Source organism: Equus quagga, chromosome 1 (genome assembly GCF_021613505.1).
Source record: "Equus quagga isolate Etosha38 chromosome 1, UCLA_HA_Equagga_1.0, whole genome shotgun sequence".
In the NCBI taxonomy this organism is placed as follows: Eukaryota; Metazoa; Chordata; class Mammalia; order Perissodactyla; family Equidae; genus Equus; species Equus quagga.
Window position 1 is genome coordinate 134,263,703 of NC_060267.1, and position 16,713 is coordinate 134,280,415.

Consider the following 16,713-nt stretch of genomic DNA (forward strand, 5'->3'; position numbering starts at 1 on the left):
TCTATTGACCCAGAATGATCGGCTCTGAGACACACCCTAGTAAAATGATTAGACTTTAAAGATTAAAAAACAAAAAAATCCCCAAGGCCTCCAAGCAAAAAATCAAACAACTTACAAGGGAAGGGAAGTTAACTGGCATCAGACTTCTCAAAAGCAACACGCAAAGCAAAGCAACAAAAGAAAATCATTTAAAAGGACACTGAGGGGGCCGGTCCCGTGGTGGCATAGTGGTTAAGTTTGACAAACTCCGCTTCCACAGCCCGGGTGCATCAGCCCAGATCCTGGGTGCAGACCTACACCACTTGTCAGCCATGCTGTGGCTGTGACTCACACACAAAATAGAGGAAGATTGGCATTGATGTGAGCTCAGGGTGAATTTCCCACACCACAAAAAAAATAAATAAATAAAAATAAAACTCAAGGGATAAAAATGTGAATCAACAATTTTATATCTAGTCAAGTTGTCCTCCAAGTTTTAAACACACCAGAACTCTAGGAACGCTATAGCCTTGAGCCCTTTATGAGGAATCTACTAGAAGATGAGTTTCATCCAACTAAGAGATTGATGGGGTTCAGGACACACTACCCCCCAAACACGGCACCTCAGCATATGTAACATTTTAAGCTGAAGGAATTCAAGAAACGGCAGGTGCAGGAACGACTGTTTGCCCTTCCCCTGAAGCAGGTCGTAAGATCCTCACAGAGAGGCACTCTCCCTATACCTGGAGGAAAGGGACATCCTTAGCTCCGAGACAGAGGGACACTAAGAGGAATCGGAACGAACAGGCCTTGCTAAGTTTTCCCCACGTTACTACCCTCAGCTCATATTCTTTTGTCCTATCACATTTTTCCATGACTTCCACTCTTCATCAAACCTAGCACAAAAACATTCAAGTTTAACCTCTTAGGTTTTTATTTCCTTCTGAATGCTTCCATGTCAAGTAAAACATATTAGATAAATTTGTAGCTTTTCTCTTGTTAATCTGTCTTTTGTTATAGAGCCCCAGCAAGAACCAAGAAGGATATAAGAAAAAAGGATTTTTTTCCCTCCTCTACAAGATGATAGGGGAAACTTCAGAAAAAAGATTAATAATATTTAACTGTAGATTTAAGACTAAAACAAAGATAGAGATGAGAATGGAAGAATATTATGTTAAAATATTAAGTAGAAAAAAGCAACTGAAAATGGGAGGAGGAAGGAATGAGGAAAGCAGAATCAAATTAAGGATTGTTACACAGGAACTAGAAGACAGTTGGAGGACACCACTGAACACTGGTGACGGGGATAATAAAAGATTAAACAGGGGAGCAGCAGATGATAGGTACTGTAAGAGGGAGAAGCACAAAAGCAGCCACTAAAACAAAGGTATGAACCTTCCTAAACACCAAAAGAAACTTAAAAAGTAAAAGAACAAGCGGCTGGCCCCGTGGCCGAGTGGTTAAGTTCGCGCGCTCCGCTGCAGGCGGCCCAGTGTTTCGTTAGTTCAAATCCTGGGCGCGGACATGGCACTGCTCATCAGACCACGCTGAGGCAGCGTCCCACATGCCACAACTAGAAGGACCCACAAGGAAGAATATACAACTATGTACCGGGGGGCTTTGGGGAGAAAAAGGAAAAAAATAAAATCTTTAAAAAAAAAAAAAGTAAAAGAACAAAGAAAATACATCACGTAGAGAAAGTAACACAGCACTGTATTATAATACTCATAATAGTTATAGATCAAACACATCAGCTATGTCAATAATTATGAATGGGCTTACCTCATTTAATACAAGAGAAAGATTTTTAATTTGACTCACAAAGTAAGATCCCACTGTATGCTGGTAACAAGAGACCTATCTACACAAATTAATGCAAAAAGGCTAAAAACAGAGGGACGGGCAAACATACATGAGGAAAATGGAAATAACAAAAAAGCCAGGTTATGATTCTGACAGCAAACTGAGTAAAATTCAGGGCAAAAAGCATTAGACCTGGTCAAGGACACTTTACTGCTAAAGCTGCAATTCATGATGATAATATAACACACTCCTCTGGGTGGACAAAAGTAAGTGAGGTTAGAGAAGACCTCAAGCACATAGTCAGAAAGGTAGATTCTATGGAATATGTGTGTACATAAAACATTTATACCCTAATAATAGGGATACACCACTTCTTAAGTGCAAATGGGACATTCACAAAAAGTGTTACATGTTAGGTCACAAAGAAAACATCAGCAAGTTCTATATAGTAGAAGTATTATAAATAACACTCTGATCTCAATGCAATAAAAGCAGAAATTCTTAAGAAACAATTTTAACAAGGCCTTTCCACATGGAAAATTTTTAAATCTTATATTAAACAACTCTTTAACGAAATGGGAAATACAAACCCAATTTTTGGAATTGAAAAAAAATGAAATACTGGGGCCAGCCCAGTGGCATAGTGGTTAAGTTCATGCACTCTGCTTCAGCAGCCTGGGGTTTGTGGGTTCAGATCCTGGTTGCAGACCTACACACTGCTCATCAAGCTATGCTGTGGCAGCATCCCACAAACAAAGTGGAGGAAGATGGGCACAGATGTTAGCTCAGGGCTAATCTTCCTTACCAAAAAAAAGGAGGGAAGGAGAAGAAATACTACATATCAGAATCTGCAGACTACTTTTAAAGTGGTTATTAGAAGAACGGTCATAGGCTTAAACCCATTTATCAATAAGAATAAAAATAAGTGAATTAAATTCCTAATGGATGCACACACACACACACATCCACAGACAAACTATAAACATAACATAAGCCAGAAGAAGGCATGGGGAAGGAAATAATGAAAATAAAAGTAGAAATTAATGAGGTAGATATAAAACAGTTTGTTAAATTAATAAATCTAAATTCTACTTTTTTTAAATTAACGAACCAAACAAATCATTAAGTAATTTAATAAAGCAAAAAAAGGAAGAGAGCACAACTCTACAAAATAAGAAGTCACATGGGGAAGTCAACATTGAAAGAGAAGGAAATTTTAAAATCATAAGAGACTACGTGGCATAATTCTTTGCAAATATTCTTTAAAATCAAGATAACATGGATAATTTTCTAGAGAAACAAGCTATACCAAAATTGATCCCATTAGAAATAAGAAAGCTTAAATAGACCAATTTCTGTAGAAAAATAGATAAAGTTACAGAGGAACTATGCCACAAAAAGCACCATGTCCAAATGGTTTCACTGGGAAATAACCAGACAGACCCAACGCAACATAAATTGTTCCAGGGTAATGAAAATGAAGGAAAATACCAAAACTCTTTTTATGAAGCAACTATAACTTTGCTTCAAACTTGATAAAGACAGTGCCAAAAAACTACAGACCAACATCACTTACATCAATGTGAAATTTCTAAAGACCACATTAACCAACAGAATGCAGTACCACATTAAAAAAATGATACACCATGGCCAAGAGGGATTTATTAAAGGAATACAAGGTTGTTTCAATATTAGGAAATCAGTTAATATAAGACATTATGTTAATACATCTAAGGAAACAAATCATATGGTTATCTCCATAGGTACTTAAAAAGTCTGTGACAAAAAAAAAAAAACACTTAAGAAAATAGAAATCAATGGACAGGTTATTAAATAAATAAAATCCTAAAGCTAGTATTTTCTTAAGAAGGGAAACACTAAAGGTATTTCCACCAACATTAGGAATAAAGTAAGGATGACTACCATCTCCACTACTACTTAATATTGCACTGGAAGGATTAGAAAATGCAACTAGACAAGAGAAAGTAATTAGGGGAATAAGAACTGAAAAAGAATAAGGGAAACTATCTCTACTCACAGATAATATGTACTTAAAAAGCCCTAGAGAATCAATGATAAAACAAACTCAAACATTAGATGATTTCAATAAGGTAACAGGATATTAAATTGGGATAAAGAAACCAATAGACAATAGGAGAGAAAATCCTATTTATAATAGAAACAAAGAAGATAAAATACTTAAGAAATATGCAAAATCTATATGAGAATAGCTTGGAAGCACTCCTGAAAGACACAAAAGTAGACTTGAACAAATGGATGAATGTTTTTTATTCTTGGATAGGACAATTCAAGATCTTAACGACGTTGGCTGTACCTAAGATAATTTTAAAATATAATGAAATCCTAATAAAAATAGGAAGTATTTTTAAAATAGAGCTAGACAAGTTGATACTAAAGCTCACATGGGAAAATAAGTATGCAAATCCCTATCAAAATTCCAACAACATTTTTACAGAAATAGAAAAAAATCCATCCTAAAATTCGTATGGAATTTCAAGGGACTCCAAGCAGCCAAAACAATCTTGAAATTGAAGAACAAACTGAAAGGACTTACACTTCCTGATTTCAAAACTTACTACAAAGCTGCAGTTATCAAAACAGTGTGGTACTGGTATAAAGAGAGACATATGGACCAATGGAGAGGAATAGAGAGTTCAGAAATAAATCCTCAAATACATGGTCAAATGATTTTCAACAAGGGTGCCAAGACCACTTAATGGGTGAAAAGACAGTCTTTTCAACACATTGTGCTGGGAAAGCTGGATATCCACGTGCAAAAACTGAAATGGGACCATACCATATACAAAATTATCTCAAAATGGATCAAAGATCAAAATGTAAGAGCTAAAACTATAAAACTCTAAGAAGAACACATAGGAAGAGGCTTCATGACATTGCATTTGGTAATGATTTCTTGTATATAACACCAAAGGCACAGGCCGACAAAAGGAAAAATAGACAAATTGAAATTCATCAAAATGAAAAATTTGATGTCCTAGTGACACAAAGGACACTATCCGACAGAATAAAAAGGCAACCCACGGAATGGGAGAAAATATTTGCAAATCGCCTATTCGATAAGGGATTAACATCCAAATATACAGAGAATTCCTAAAACTCAACAACAAAAAACAAACAACTGGATTCAAATGTAGGCAAAGGACTTGAATAGACATTTCTCCAAGGAAGGATATACAAATGGCCAATAAGCACATGAAAAGATGTTCAAAATCACTAATCATTAGGGAAGTGCACATAAAAACCACAATGAGATACCACTTCACATTCATAAGGATGGCTATTATAAAGGAAAAAAAACAAACAGAAAATAACAAGTGTTGGTAAGGATGTGGGGAAATTAGAACACTGGTGCCCTCCTGGTGGGAATGTAAAATGGTGCAGCTACTATAGAAAACAGGATGATAGTTCCTCAAAAAATTAAAAATAGGGCTTTGTATACGTTGCCCGCACCACCTGGAGATGCCCCGGGCACCAGGCACCACCCCGCCATGGTCAACCTCACCCTTGTTCTTCCAACATTTGCCATCGACTGTGAGCCCTTGGGCTGTATATCTTCAAGCTGTTTGCAGACAAAATTCCAAAGACAGCAGAAAACTTTCATGTTCTAAGCACTGGGGAGAAAGGATTTGGTTATAAAGGTTTCTGCTTTCACAGAATTATCCCAGGGTTTATGGGCCTGGGTGGTGACTTCATATGCCACAATGGCACTGGCAGCAAGTCATCTACAGGGAGAAATTTCATGATGAGAATTTCATCCTGAAGCATATGGGTCCTGGCATCTTGTCCATGGCAAATGCTGGACCCAACACAAATGGTTCCCGGTTTTTCATCTGCACGGCCAAGATTAAGTGGTGGGGTGGCAAGCATGTGTTCTTTGGCAATGGGAAAGAGGGTGTGAATACCGGGGAAGCCATGGAGCACTTTGGGTCCAGGAATGACAAGACCAGCAAGAAGCTCACCGTTGCTGACTGTGGACAACTATAATAAACTTGACTTGTCCTGTAACGTAACCAGCAGACCTTTCCTTCTGTAGCTCAGGAGAGTATCCCTCACTCCCATCTGCCCTCAATCACCTATGAACTTGGTGCTCTCACTGCAGTTCTTTGAGTTCCACATTTTCCTTATCCCTCTGCAAGTCTAGCTGACTTGCAGAGTTTAGTTTGTGATTAAGAAACAAAAACTATACAACAAAAATAGAATTCCCATATTATCTAGCAATTCTACCTCTGGTATATACCCAAACGAATAGAAAGGAGGGACATTAAGGGAGATTTGTATACCCATTGTCACAGCAACATTATTCACAATAATCAAAAGATAGAAACAAGCCAAGTGCCCACTGATGGATGAATGGATAGACAAAATGTGGTATACTCATATAATGGGAAATTATTCAGCCCTAAAAAGGAAGGAGATTTTGACACATACCACAACATGGATGAACCGTGAGGATATTATGCTAAGTAAAATAGGCCAGTTGCAAAAGGACAAATAGTATATGATTCTACACATATGAGGTACCCAGATTAGTCAAATTCATAGAGACAGAAAGTAGACAGGTGGTTTCCAGGGGCTGGGGAAGAGGGAATGGTGAGTTAGTGTTTAATGGGCACAGAGTTTCAATTCTGCAAGATTAACAAAGTTCTGTGGATGGATGGTGGTGATGGTTGCACAACAATGCGAATGTACTTAATGCCATTTTAAGCGAGCTGTACACTTAAAAGTGGTTAAAATGATAAATTTTATGTTATGTATATTTTACCACAACTTTTAAAAATGTGGATTGATTTCCAGAATGTATTGTAAGTAAAAAAAGCAAAGTGCAAAAGAATATCTATAGTGTGGTACTCTTCATGTAAGAAAGAAAGAGGTATAAGAAAATATACATGTGTCTGCTCATTTGTGCACAAAAAATACAGAAAGGATAAATCAGAAGCTAGTGATACTGGTTACCTATGGGCATGCAGTGGGAACAGACAAGAAAAGGTGGGAGATGTGAATAGGACAGAATGAATAGGAGTGGAGAAGACAGATGTCTGAGTATACCTTTTTGAGTAATATATTTTATACATATATATTATCTATATAGAGAGAAATATATAATATGTATCTATATTAAACATACTGAGCATATATATACATTATATATACAATGTATATAATAATACATATTAGATAAAATATGTATAGACATTCAACATACATAAAATAAACGGACCAAGCTGTATTTCACCAAATGAACATATCCAACTGAAGTGGGTGGGAGGAACTAAACCAAGTAACTTTTGAAAATGGTATTTGGCTAAAGAGAAAAAGAACACTAAACAAATAAAGTCTACTTAGCAGGGTTTTTCTTCTAAAGGGTATAAATTAGCAATTTGAAACTACTTTCTGTGTATTCTAGGACTGAGCAAATAAGTAAACATACTATGAACAATGGGAGCCAGTTTTCTTCTGGAGAGAGAAGTAACAAATACGTATACGTGAGAATGAGTACTGCAGTGTTAGAGTCAATTTGAAGGTATCAGCATGAATTCATGGTTTTTAACAGATAGATCAACAGAAAGATATAGAAACAGACACGGATGTGTGTGGAAGTTATATGAAATATAAGGCAATGTGATGTAATATAATAATAATGTAATATAATGTAATAGTGTAGATATTTCTCAGATTTGTTTGGTCTAAGAGCCTCAAAACAATGATTTCCCAGCAGCAATGAGCACATCTAATGCCCAGATCTTGGCTTCTACATACCATTTCCCACCAAAAGGAATCAGGACTCCTGGGAGAAATAGCTGATTTCAGGACTGGGGCTGGGAAAGTACAAGATGAGCCCAGAACTTCTTGCTACGCCAAAAAGTAAGCATATGCTCAAAGAACAATAGATATATATCAGGACACAGGTATCAGCTTGAAGAGGCTCCCACTGGCCAAAGCTGGGACAATTTGAGCATCAAAATTAAAAAATGGTAGTAACAGATTATAACTCTTTGAATAAAATAAAAATCCATGAGTCCATATTGCCAATGAGAGATCTGGAGAAGAACGAGAAATTGTTTGGGGCCCAAGAAGTCCATAGTGCAGTGGGTAAGACAGCCCCCAACAGACGAGCATGAAGGGAGCACTACTTCCCCCACAGGGCGGCTCCCTGGAGGAGGTGTTGTTTGGGCACAGGGAAGGGTTTGGGGGGACTCACAAGGGCCCTTTGCGCATCCGGGGCGTGCTCATGGTCCACTGCTTGATCTTGTTCAGGCTCTGCTCATTGAGGAGCCGCTGGCCCTCGGAGGGCATGCAGTCCACGTACAGGTTGTACAGCAGCAGTGCCTCCGTGTTCTTGCGCAGGGCATTGGCCTGGACCACACGCTGAGTGAACATGCGTGGGTCCTCAGCACAGAAGAGAAGCTGGATCCGTGGCACCCAGTACTGGCAGACTAGGAGGGGCAGCCTTCCTGGGGTTGGGTGGGAGGGAGAAGGGAACATGCTGTCTGGCTCTCCGGGCTGGAGCACCGGGTTCTAGCCTGGCTCTGCTGCTGATGCATGGTGGCCCTGAGTAAGTGGTTTCCCTTCTCTGACCCCTGTCACATCTGTGAAATGGGTATGATGACACTCCTTGCCCTGCCCACATCACAGGTTGCCATGGATGGATGTGAAAGTGCTTTGTAAACTGTCGAGAGCTGTGCACAGACAAGGAGTTACACAGAGGTGGCTGTTCAAGTGCCCATTCCTTGTTGCCACAACTGGGACAGACATCACTAACTGAAGGGCCTTAGGCTCCTTCTCAACATCATGTGGAGAGCGGCACTGTCAGCTGCTCAGAGTTGGCATATCAAACAATGGCCATTTGCCTTTCCTGGGGTCTCTGAGTCATGGGTCCTCTGGTTTTCACTGGTCAGGGGACAGACAGCCACAGGACAAACAGAGCAAGGGAGAATTCAGATCTCAGCTGGCTGTGCCCTGGGTGGGGATTGGCCTCAGTCACAGGCCAGGCCTGGCCTGGGCTGGGGGTCTGCCTGGGGCAGGGGCAGAGAGCTTGTACCTTCAGCGGTAACCCCTCCATTCAGGATGGGCTTCCCCATCTCATCTCGCACCAAGCCATTCTCGTCAGTCTTGTGCACCAGGTACAGCTGCTTCTCCTTGTCATAATCCAGGACGCCGACCTTGCACCATTCGTACTTCAGCTTCCGGCTCTTGGGGTCCTCTGAAACAGAAGGGAACCCACCAGTGCTCCCTGCCACGGGGCAGGTAGGGGCCTCTGAGTGTGGGCAGCAGGTGCTGCGAACAGGTCACAGAGATCATTAGGCTGGTCTCTTTCCCACCTGGATGATCCCCTCTGGCTCCAGCAGAGTAGGGGCCCTGCTTCCTCCCTGCTAAGCTGGCCTCTGGGGAACCCCTGGTGGTAGGAGGTGCCCGAAGGACCAGGCCTCTCTGCCCTTGTGCTCTGCATGACCCCATCGGGGCAGAGAGAGACACAGGCCAGCAGGCCTGGGATGGGAGGCAGGAAAGCCCCAAGCAAACAGAGACCTGGTGAGCATCCAATTGTAAAGGTCATCATGGCTGAGCTGGACCCCTTCAAGGTGGCCAAGGCCAGGGCGAAGCCCTCCCCATAGGCCACATGCAGCAGTGGAGCCCCTGGGCCCATCATTTCAGGACAGGGCTGGCGGGGGGAGGTCGGGGTAGAAGACTGCTGCCTTGCAATGGGTTCAGAGTGGCCTCAGGGCCTATTTGGTCAGGATGGGCCTCCCACCCATTGCCTGGGCTGAAAGCCTTCGCCCACTTCCCCAGCTCGCCTCCTGCCACTGCCTCCCCGACTCATTTCTCTCCAGCCACACTGGACGTCTAGCTATTCCTATGACTTTGGAGCTTGCTCCTGCCTCAGGGCCTTTGCATTGCCTGTGCCCTTTGCTCAGGTCACCTCGTTGCAGGTTTGTTCCCTGCTCAAGTGGCTTCTCTTTGGAGAAGCATCTCTGCCTAAAATAGCACCTTTGCCCTAAGCACTCTCTGACCTGTTACCTGCTTGTGTCCCCCCCCCCAGAGCCCAAAGTCATGCTATGTAAGCACCCTGCCCTGGTTCTGGCTGGCTTCCTCATGCTAGCATCAGCTCCCCAAGGGCAGGAGCGACTTTGTCTGGTCTTGGTCACAGCTGTGTCCCTGTATCTAGAACGGAGACTGGTACATAGTAGGTGCTCAGTAAACTTTTGTAGAAGGAAGATGCACATGGCATGGTGCCCGGAAGAGGAGGCCTCAACATGTAGTGGCTTAAAACAAACTGATGGGCTCTATAGGCTGGGCAAGAAAGAGGGGCTGCAATTCCGGGGAAATGCTCCCTGCTGGCTGATGCCAACAGACGTGTACAGGATGTTGCCGCGGTGTACCTCTCCAGCTTGGTTCTCTGTTTTCCTTTTTCCGTTTTCCTCTTCCCTTCCCTTCCTAGTAAGTTTCCTTTGTAAAAATGCTGACCTTGTCTTGGTTCAACTTAGAGGAAAAGATGTCACAAGAAGCCCCCAGGAGAAAACCAGGGGTCTCAGGCAGAAATGCTCCCTGCCAACCCTCCTCCCACTGGTGCTACGGCCCAAGGCCAGGGCCCTTGTGAAGGGCTGCAAGCAGAAGCTCTGCAGGGAGGCTGGCATTTGGTGCATTTAAGGTTAATGCAGCCCCAAACCTTCTGGTGTTATCACCAGGAATTGGAGATCTGGGAACAATTGAGTTAAATTATTTTTGTAATTAAGTCCAAAGTAAAGGGAACATTCTGGGCTTCTTGTCTAGTTCAAAGAAATTGATTCCAGCATTAACATGTTTTTAAATCGAAACTTAAACTTATAGCCTGCTCAACAGACTCACTGCAGGCCCCCTGGAGGTTGAGCAGTCTTAAAATCAGCATGGTTCTCACGATCTTCCTTCCCACCTGGGCGCTGGCCCACCAGGCCCCCTCCCAGCTCCACAGCAGTGTGTCCACCCACTGGGCAGGGAGCAGAGTGGCCCTCAGCCCTGCACTGGGGGACGGCCACCTCCAACCACCAAGCTTGTGACCCAGACCTTCCCGGGATGCCTGCACAGAGACCAGCCATGCAGGCCAGGGTGGCAGCCCTGGAAGCTCACCCTGGCACTGTACCCGACAGCGGCAAACTGGAGAGAGCCTCCACGGGCCCCAGGGCAGACATGGGGCCAAAGGAGAGCAGACACAGCCAAGGCCGAGATGCAGCAAATCTGTGCAGCATCAGTGTGGGTGTGATAGTAGTTGTGAATGGGAGACAGTAGGCATGTGAGTTCATGTTTGTGTGATGAAAATGTGCATATGAGTGCAACTTATGTGTGTGTGAGCTTGCTGGATGGTGTGTGAATGTGACAGTGAGTGTGCTTATGAGTGTGTTTGCAAGCAAGTGTGTGAATGTGAGTGTGTATGATAGCAGGTGTGTTGTCCATGTAGAGGTAAAAGCTGAGAGGTCACAGTTACAGCTGGAGCAATGGTGATTTCTGGGTAGTGGAATGGAAGGGCTTGAATTGTGCCCCTTATGCACATTTGAACATTTTCAATAAGCTTGCATTTTTTATTACTAATAAATCAAAGACTTTTTTTTAACACTAAACACCATCCAGTTGTCCCTTCTCTAGCCCTCCCACCAATGTAATCCCTGGTCCCTGCATCTCTTGCCCCTGTGTGGCCAGCCCCTTGGCCTGTATACCAGCGGGGAGGCCTCAAAAGGTGAGAACCCTCACTTCCCATGGCTGCCAGTCCCCAGGGCAGCCCAGGAGTTCAGGGCTGGGCTGCTGCCAGGACGGGATGGTGCAGACCAGGGTCCTGCCCCCTGCCCATGCTGGCCCTGCTCACCATGCCCCAGGAAGTCATCAGTGGGCAGGAGGGCTTTTCCAGGGACAGGTTTCCTGTCCTGAGACCCTGGCTCCAAGCCCATGTTGATCCACTCAGTGGGAGTCCGGCAGTCAAACTCTTCATTGTCAAACACCTAGAAGAAAGTAGCAGACTTTGGGAGGAGGTGGCTCACCCCTTGCTGGGCCTGAGTGGGCTGGGCATCCCAGAGGATGGGGGTGCCTAAGGAGGCTCCTCTCCAGATGCAGGAGCTGCCAATTGGGGACCAGGGGGCTGAGTGCCTCCTCTGCTGCTCACAGGGGTCTGTGGGGTCTGGCCCTGTGAGGTTCAGACAGAAGGGTATCTGGGGACTCAAAGCAGACTATAGGCTCTCTCTCCCACTGTCCAGGATCATCCAGCTCAGGCCTGAGGGAAGAGGTGACCCTTGGATTTTGCTGAGCACCCCACCCAGACTGGAGATTCAGGGTGTGAGGAGGCCAACCTTAGTAGGATGATATGCATTTGGATTCCACTCTGCCTCCCCAGAGGGACCTCCAGGCAAGAGACACGCAGGATCATGGAGAGGAAGGGCAGGCAGACAGGTGAAAGCCAGAGCAGGCTATGCTCCCTCTTACTCCTCCCTGGACTCAGTTTCCCCATATCAGTACCCCAGAGGGGCTACAATGATGCCCTCCTCCACCCTACATCTCCCCATCTCAGTGAGCCCAGAAGTGGTGGTCAAGGAGGCCTGTACACTACTTCACAGTCCAACTGCGCTGCTTCTTGGTGCCTGTGGGTGGGGCGGGGGCAGAGGTCATGCATACAGGTGGCCCTGGCTTGCAGGGAAGAAGCAGAGGATCAGTATCCCAGGGGGCCTGGGATCCCTCCTGCCCTAGCCTAGGATGCTCAAAACCCCTAGGAGGGCTCTGATGATGCAGTTGCCCTGTTTGACAAGTGAGCGTTTGTGACTGCCATGGGATCTTCTTTCAGGTCTGATCCCTCAGCTGGGGTCCTGCACAGCCATCTCTGACCATCAGCCCTCCATGGAAGCTGGTCTCACCTTCAGTGGGAGATAGACGGGAAAGAGAGGGTCGTGGCCCTGCTCAATGGTCTGGGGGTGGTGGGGGTCTGGGTGCCTGGGCAGGAGCTTGTTGGAGTCAATGCCCTCATTGGCCAGCAACTGCTCGATGTCCAGGCTCAGGTACAGCCGCTTCCTCCTGGCCAACGGAGACGAGGGGATCTCACAACAGCTCGGCTCACATGAGGTGGCTCCACGGGTGTCAGCAAAGGCCCAGGGGGTCACGGGGGTAGGGGTGTGGTCCAAGGACCTCTCCAGGGCCCTCCACCCCCTGGGGCTCATCAGGAAGTGATGTGGTGGCTGGGGCTGGTGTTCCAGGCCCCAACCGTCCTTCAGTCCTGCCTGGCATTCCACTACATTGACATAAATGCCACCCTCCCCAATTCCACAGCAAGGGGGGTAATTTGTTCCTATTAAGAAAACAAAGAGCTAGAAGATTTGATTTGAACACTTGCACACAGACCCATTTTAGTAACCTCTGTCCTGAGGATGGTCACCTAGTGGCTTGCCGTCCCTCACCCCTCGAGGTGGGCAGACGCTGCCTCCCAGAGGACAGGCCCTCCCACAGCCCCCGAGCCGTACCTCTCAATCTCAGTCTTGCGGGGGCACTGGCCTGGCAGCACCAGGAAGGGCACCTGCACCTTGGGCTCATAGGCCTGCAGCGGGAAGTCAGTCTGGGTGAGCAACTGTGTAGTGGACCCAATGCGCTGCTGCTCCAGGCGCTTCTCGAAGTCCTCAGGAATCTCAAAGGTTCTGACTACAGGTGGAGGCAGGGGCAGGAGCTGCAGGGACTCAGGCAGGGGCCCAACATCCCCCAACACAAAGTGCTAGGCAGGAACCAGGTGTGCAGCTTTAGGGCATGGGAAGCTCAGAGCTTGCCTGTGGCCAGGTAGTGGCAGGGAGAAGCCAGATATGGCACCAAGTACTGGAAGGAGTGCAAGCCTAGAGGGCCGAGGGCCTCTGGAAGGTCTGTTTTGGTTCTGCTCTCCCTGCTCAGAGCCAGCATGCTGGACCATTCCCCTCGACGCCCCCCACGAGCCCAGAACCAGCCGCCTTTGCTCAAGCCAGATGGTGAATCAAACTACCAGCGAGGATTACAACTGGACAGGAAGACGAAATGGCAGCTCCCTACACGTCTGGTGTGGGTTCCTGCCACCCCTACCCCAGAGGTCCTCCTAAGCATATCAAAGTCTGAATGCCATTCACTCCCTGGGACCATTTTCAGACTCGAGGCATCCTGGATACTGAGGGAGTGGGTGGCACCATCACCCTGGTCCCGTGGGACCCTCAAGTCACAAAATGGCCACTTCTACTTAGAAAACCAGGGCAGACAGAAGCTTCCATTTAGGTCTGAGGGCAGGGGAGTTGGTGGAGAGAAACTCATTGATAGGGTGACCATTCCAGTTTGCCCAGGGCTGAAGGACTCACGATGTTAAGTGGAAAGGAAAGTCCAAGGCAAAACAAGACCAAAGAACTGGCGAAAGGGTGTGTGGGAATATGCTTCTGGAGATGAACCACCTTTCCAGGGGCTGGGTAGGCTCAGGACAGCTCAGTGATGGCCCCCGTTCACTCTCCTGGGAGGCCCTGAGCCTCCTAGGGCCTCACCACCTCTCTGGGATCAAGAGGTAATCACACTGCAGGAAAGTCCACCTTGGAGGTACCTTCTGGGGCTCCACAGAAGCCTCTAGAGGCTCAGCAGAGGCCATCCACTTTCAGCTGAAGTCCACTCTCTCACCAGAGCTGTCAGGTGCTCGGGGAACCCCAAGGCACCAAAAATGCCTGGCCAAGAAGGCAGTTTTTAGACCCATAATCATCTGCTCTGGAGCCTGTGGGTCCCTGGCACCACTCCACTTCCAGGACCATGGGCTTCTGGGCCTGGCCCTGCATCTCAGGGGGTAGAAGGAGCCAGAGTGAGAACAGCAAAGCCTGGCCTCTGGCCCCTGCTGCGTTCATGAGCCCTAGGCAGGCTTCTCAGGCTCTTCACTTCACCTTCTGGCAGCAGAGTGTACTTCTGTTGCTGGCTGCCAAGAACCTAACTGCCACCACTCTGTGGTGTTCTGGGGCTGCTTTTTCTCATGTGGGTGGGGCTGCAGAGCTGCTGACCATCCCCACCCCAACCCCCGCCATGGATGGTAGGAGCACCATTCCCAGCACCCCTACAGCCCTTAGATCTGTGGCTGGTAACCATTTTCTAGGCCACAGATACTTGAGAGACTGTTGAACACAAGTGGCTGGATCCTCAGATCACTGTACAAATGCACATACATGTGATGGTTCCTGTGCCACTTTTGGGGATTCACAGACTCCGTGAGACCCATAGGGCCTGAAAGGACTAATCTGGGCAATGCCAGCAAGGAACCAGGCCTCTTCTGGGGTTAGAGAGGAGAGGCAGACAGCTGGGACCATGGGACATCTGAGCCCAATCAAAGGGGGCGTCCTGTCTGCTGGCCATGTGGGAGGGCCCCTCCCCCATTTCCCCACCGCCACTCAGGGCCCCACCCTGCTTGCTGCCTCTCCTAGAGCCACTGTATTCTTCCCTCTGCCACTGGAGATGGCCCCACACCTGCAGACCTGCCCCAGTCCTTACAAGACTCATCCCAGAGCCTGAGAAGAGAGTCATCCTTCCCACTTTCAGCAAAGATCTCCTGGGTACCCACCTGACTAGGTGCTGGGGCCCCAGCAGGGAACAACTCAGACACAGCCTCACCTCCTTCAAGTCCACATTCCAGGGGAGGCAGAAAACACACATGTAAATGCCCAACTGTCCCCAACTGCGCAGAGAGAACCGGGGCCCTGGCCCTCAGCAGCCCCAACCCAGCGTGGTGCCCTTGTCACAGCTCTGCTATGATAAAGCAGCTGTGGCTCACTGAGCGAGCACTCATTGTGAGCTTGCAAAGCACCTTATCTCTTGTTGTCCCCATTTTACAGTTGAGGAAACTAAGACCCTCAGCTGAGAAGAGACAATCTCCCTGAGGCCAGAGGCCCTGCTTCCAAATGCACCCACTCACCCAGCCCTCCTGGGCACTGACCTTTTGGGGTGAACTTGTCAAGGTCGGCCTGCCTCAGGAGGTCCTGGTTCATGCTGGGGCCACGGCATACTTCCTAAAACCAAATCCCAGAGCTCTGAGGGAGCATAAACATCCAGGGGACCAGGCAGGACCTTGGAGGGACCCCCAAGGCCAGGTGTCTCTCCCAAGCCCACCAGGAAGCCCCCCAGGGCCACGGGGGTGGGGAAGAACCAGTGAGTTCACACAATTCCTCATTCAGAGGCCACAGTGGGCTATAAGCTGTGGCTACCTGGGACACCCCCAGCCCCTCCCCATTCTTGTCCTGCATAGCTCCCCTCCTCACTCTGAGAATACTCCTGATGTGTGTCCAAGGGCTGAGCCACAGAGGTACTGAGAGGACAGCAGGTGTCTCTGCACGTACCTCCCCTCCCAAGGGCCACTCTGGCACCCCTGGCGTAGTGGGTATCAGTGAGTCCTCATCCTCTCTCTTAGCCCCCTCCCCTGCCTAAAACCTTGCTAAAGCTGCCCAGGACCCACAGGGCTCTATGAACTCTCCCCTAGTGATCCCCTCTCCAGCCTCCCCCTGCCCCCAGCCTCCATCTCTCCTCTCACATTCTACCTTCCTCCTCCACATGGGCCACAGCCTCTGTCAGGGACCCCAAGCCATTGTACCTACTGTTCCCCCTGCCCGGAACACTCCCCTTGCCCCCATCTTACCCAGCAAACTCACACCTATCTCTTAGATCTCAGCAGGATGCCACCTTGTCCAAGGACCCCCTTCCCAACCAGAGCTGGAAGGGGGAGACTCCCCCACCAAAGCCATTGCCCCTTGACAATAGAGACATGGATGTCTCATCCTCGCTGTCACCAGTGCTCAGTCCAGGGTCTGTCACACAGCAGGTGCTCAGTAATGGATCATTGAGTGAATGGACAGATGGGTGGATGGTCAGAAGGATGGATGGAGGGGGGGAGCAAATGAATGGATGGACAAATTGCTA

General features: G+C 47.3%; 1 protein-coding gene and 1 pseudogene across 8 annotated transcripts in view; one reads left to right on the forward strand and one right to left on the reverse strand.

Annotated features, from left to right (window-relative positions):
- Positions 1-16,713, reverse strand: part of DNAH1 (dynein axonemal heavy chain 1) — a 78,418-nt gene that overhangs the window by 57,078 nt on the left and 4,627 nt on the right. For 6 of the 8 annotated variants that reach the window (XM_046668217.1, XM_046668209.1, XM_046668198.1 and 3 more), the window contains 6 exons: positions 15,737-15,809; positions 13,290-13,464; positions 12,690-12,846; positions 11,654-11,786; positions 8,864-9,025; positions 8,024-8,276 (listed from right to left, as the gene is read on the reverse strand). In XM_046668217.1, coding sequence (XP_046524173.1) covers positions 8,024-8,276; positions 8,864-9,025; positions 11,654-11,786; positions 12,690-12,846; positions 13,290-13,464; positions 15,737-15,809 — 953 coding nt within the window. The remainder of the gene's footprint in view (positions 1-8,023; positions 8,277-8,863; positions 9,026-11,653; positions 11,787-12,689; positions 12,847-13,289; positions 13,465-15,736; positions 15,810-16,713) is intronic. The other 2 variants (XM_046668225.1, XM_046668232.1) reach the window with 2 other exon arrangements.
- LOC124242877 (peptidyl-prolyl cis-trans isomerase A-like) lies at positions 5,313-5,808 on the forward strand (annotated as a pseudogene).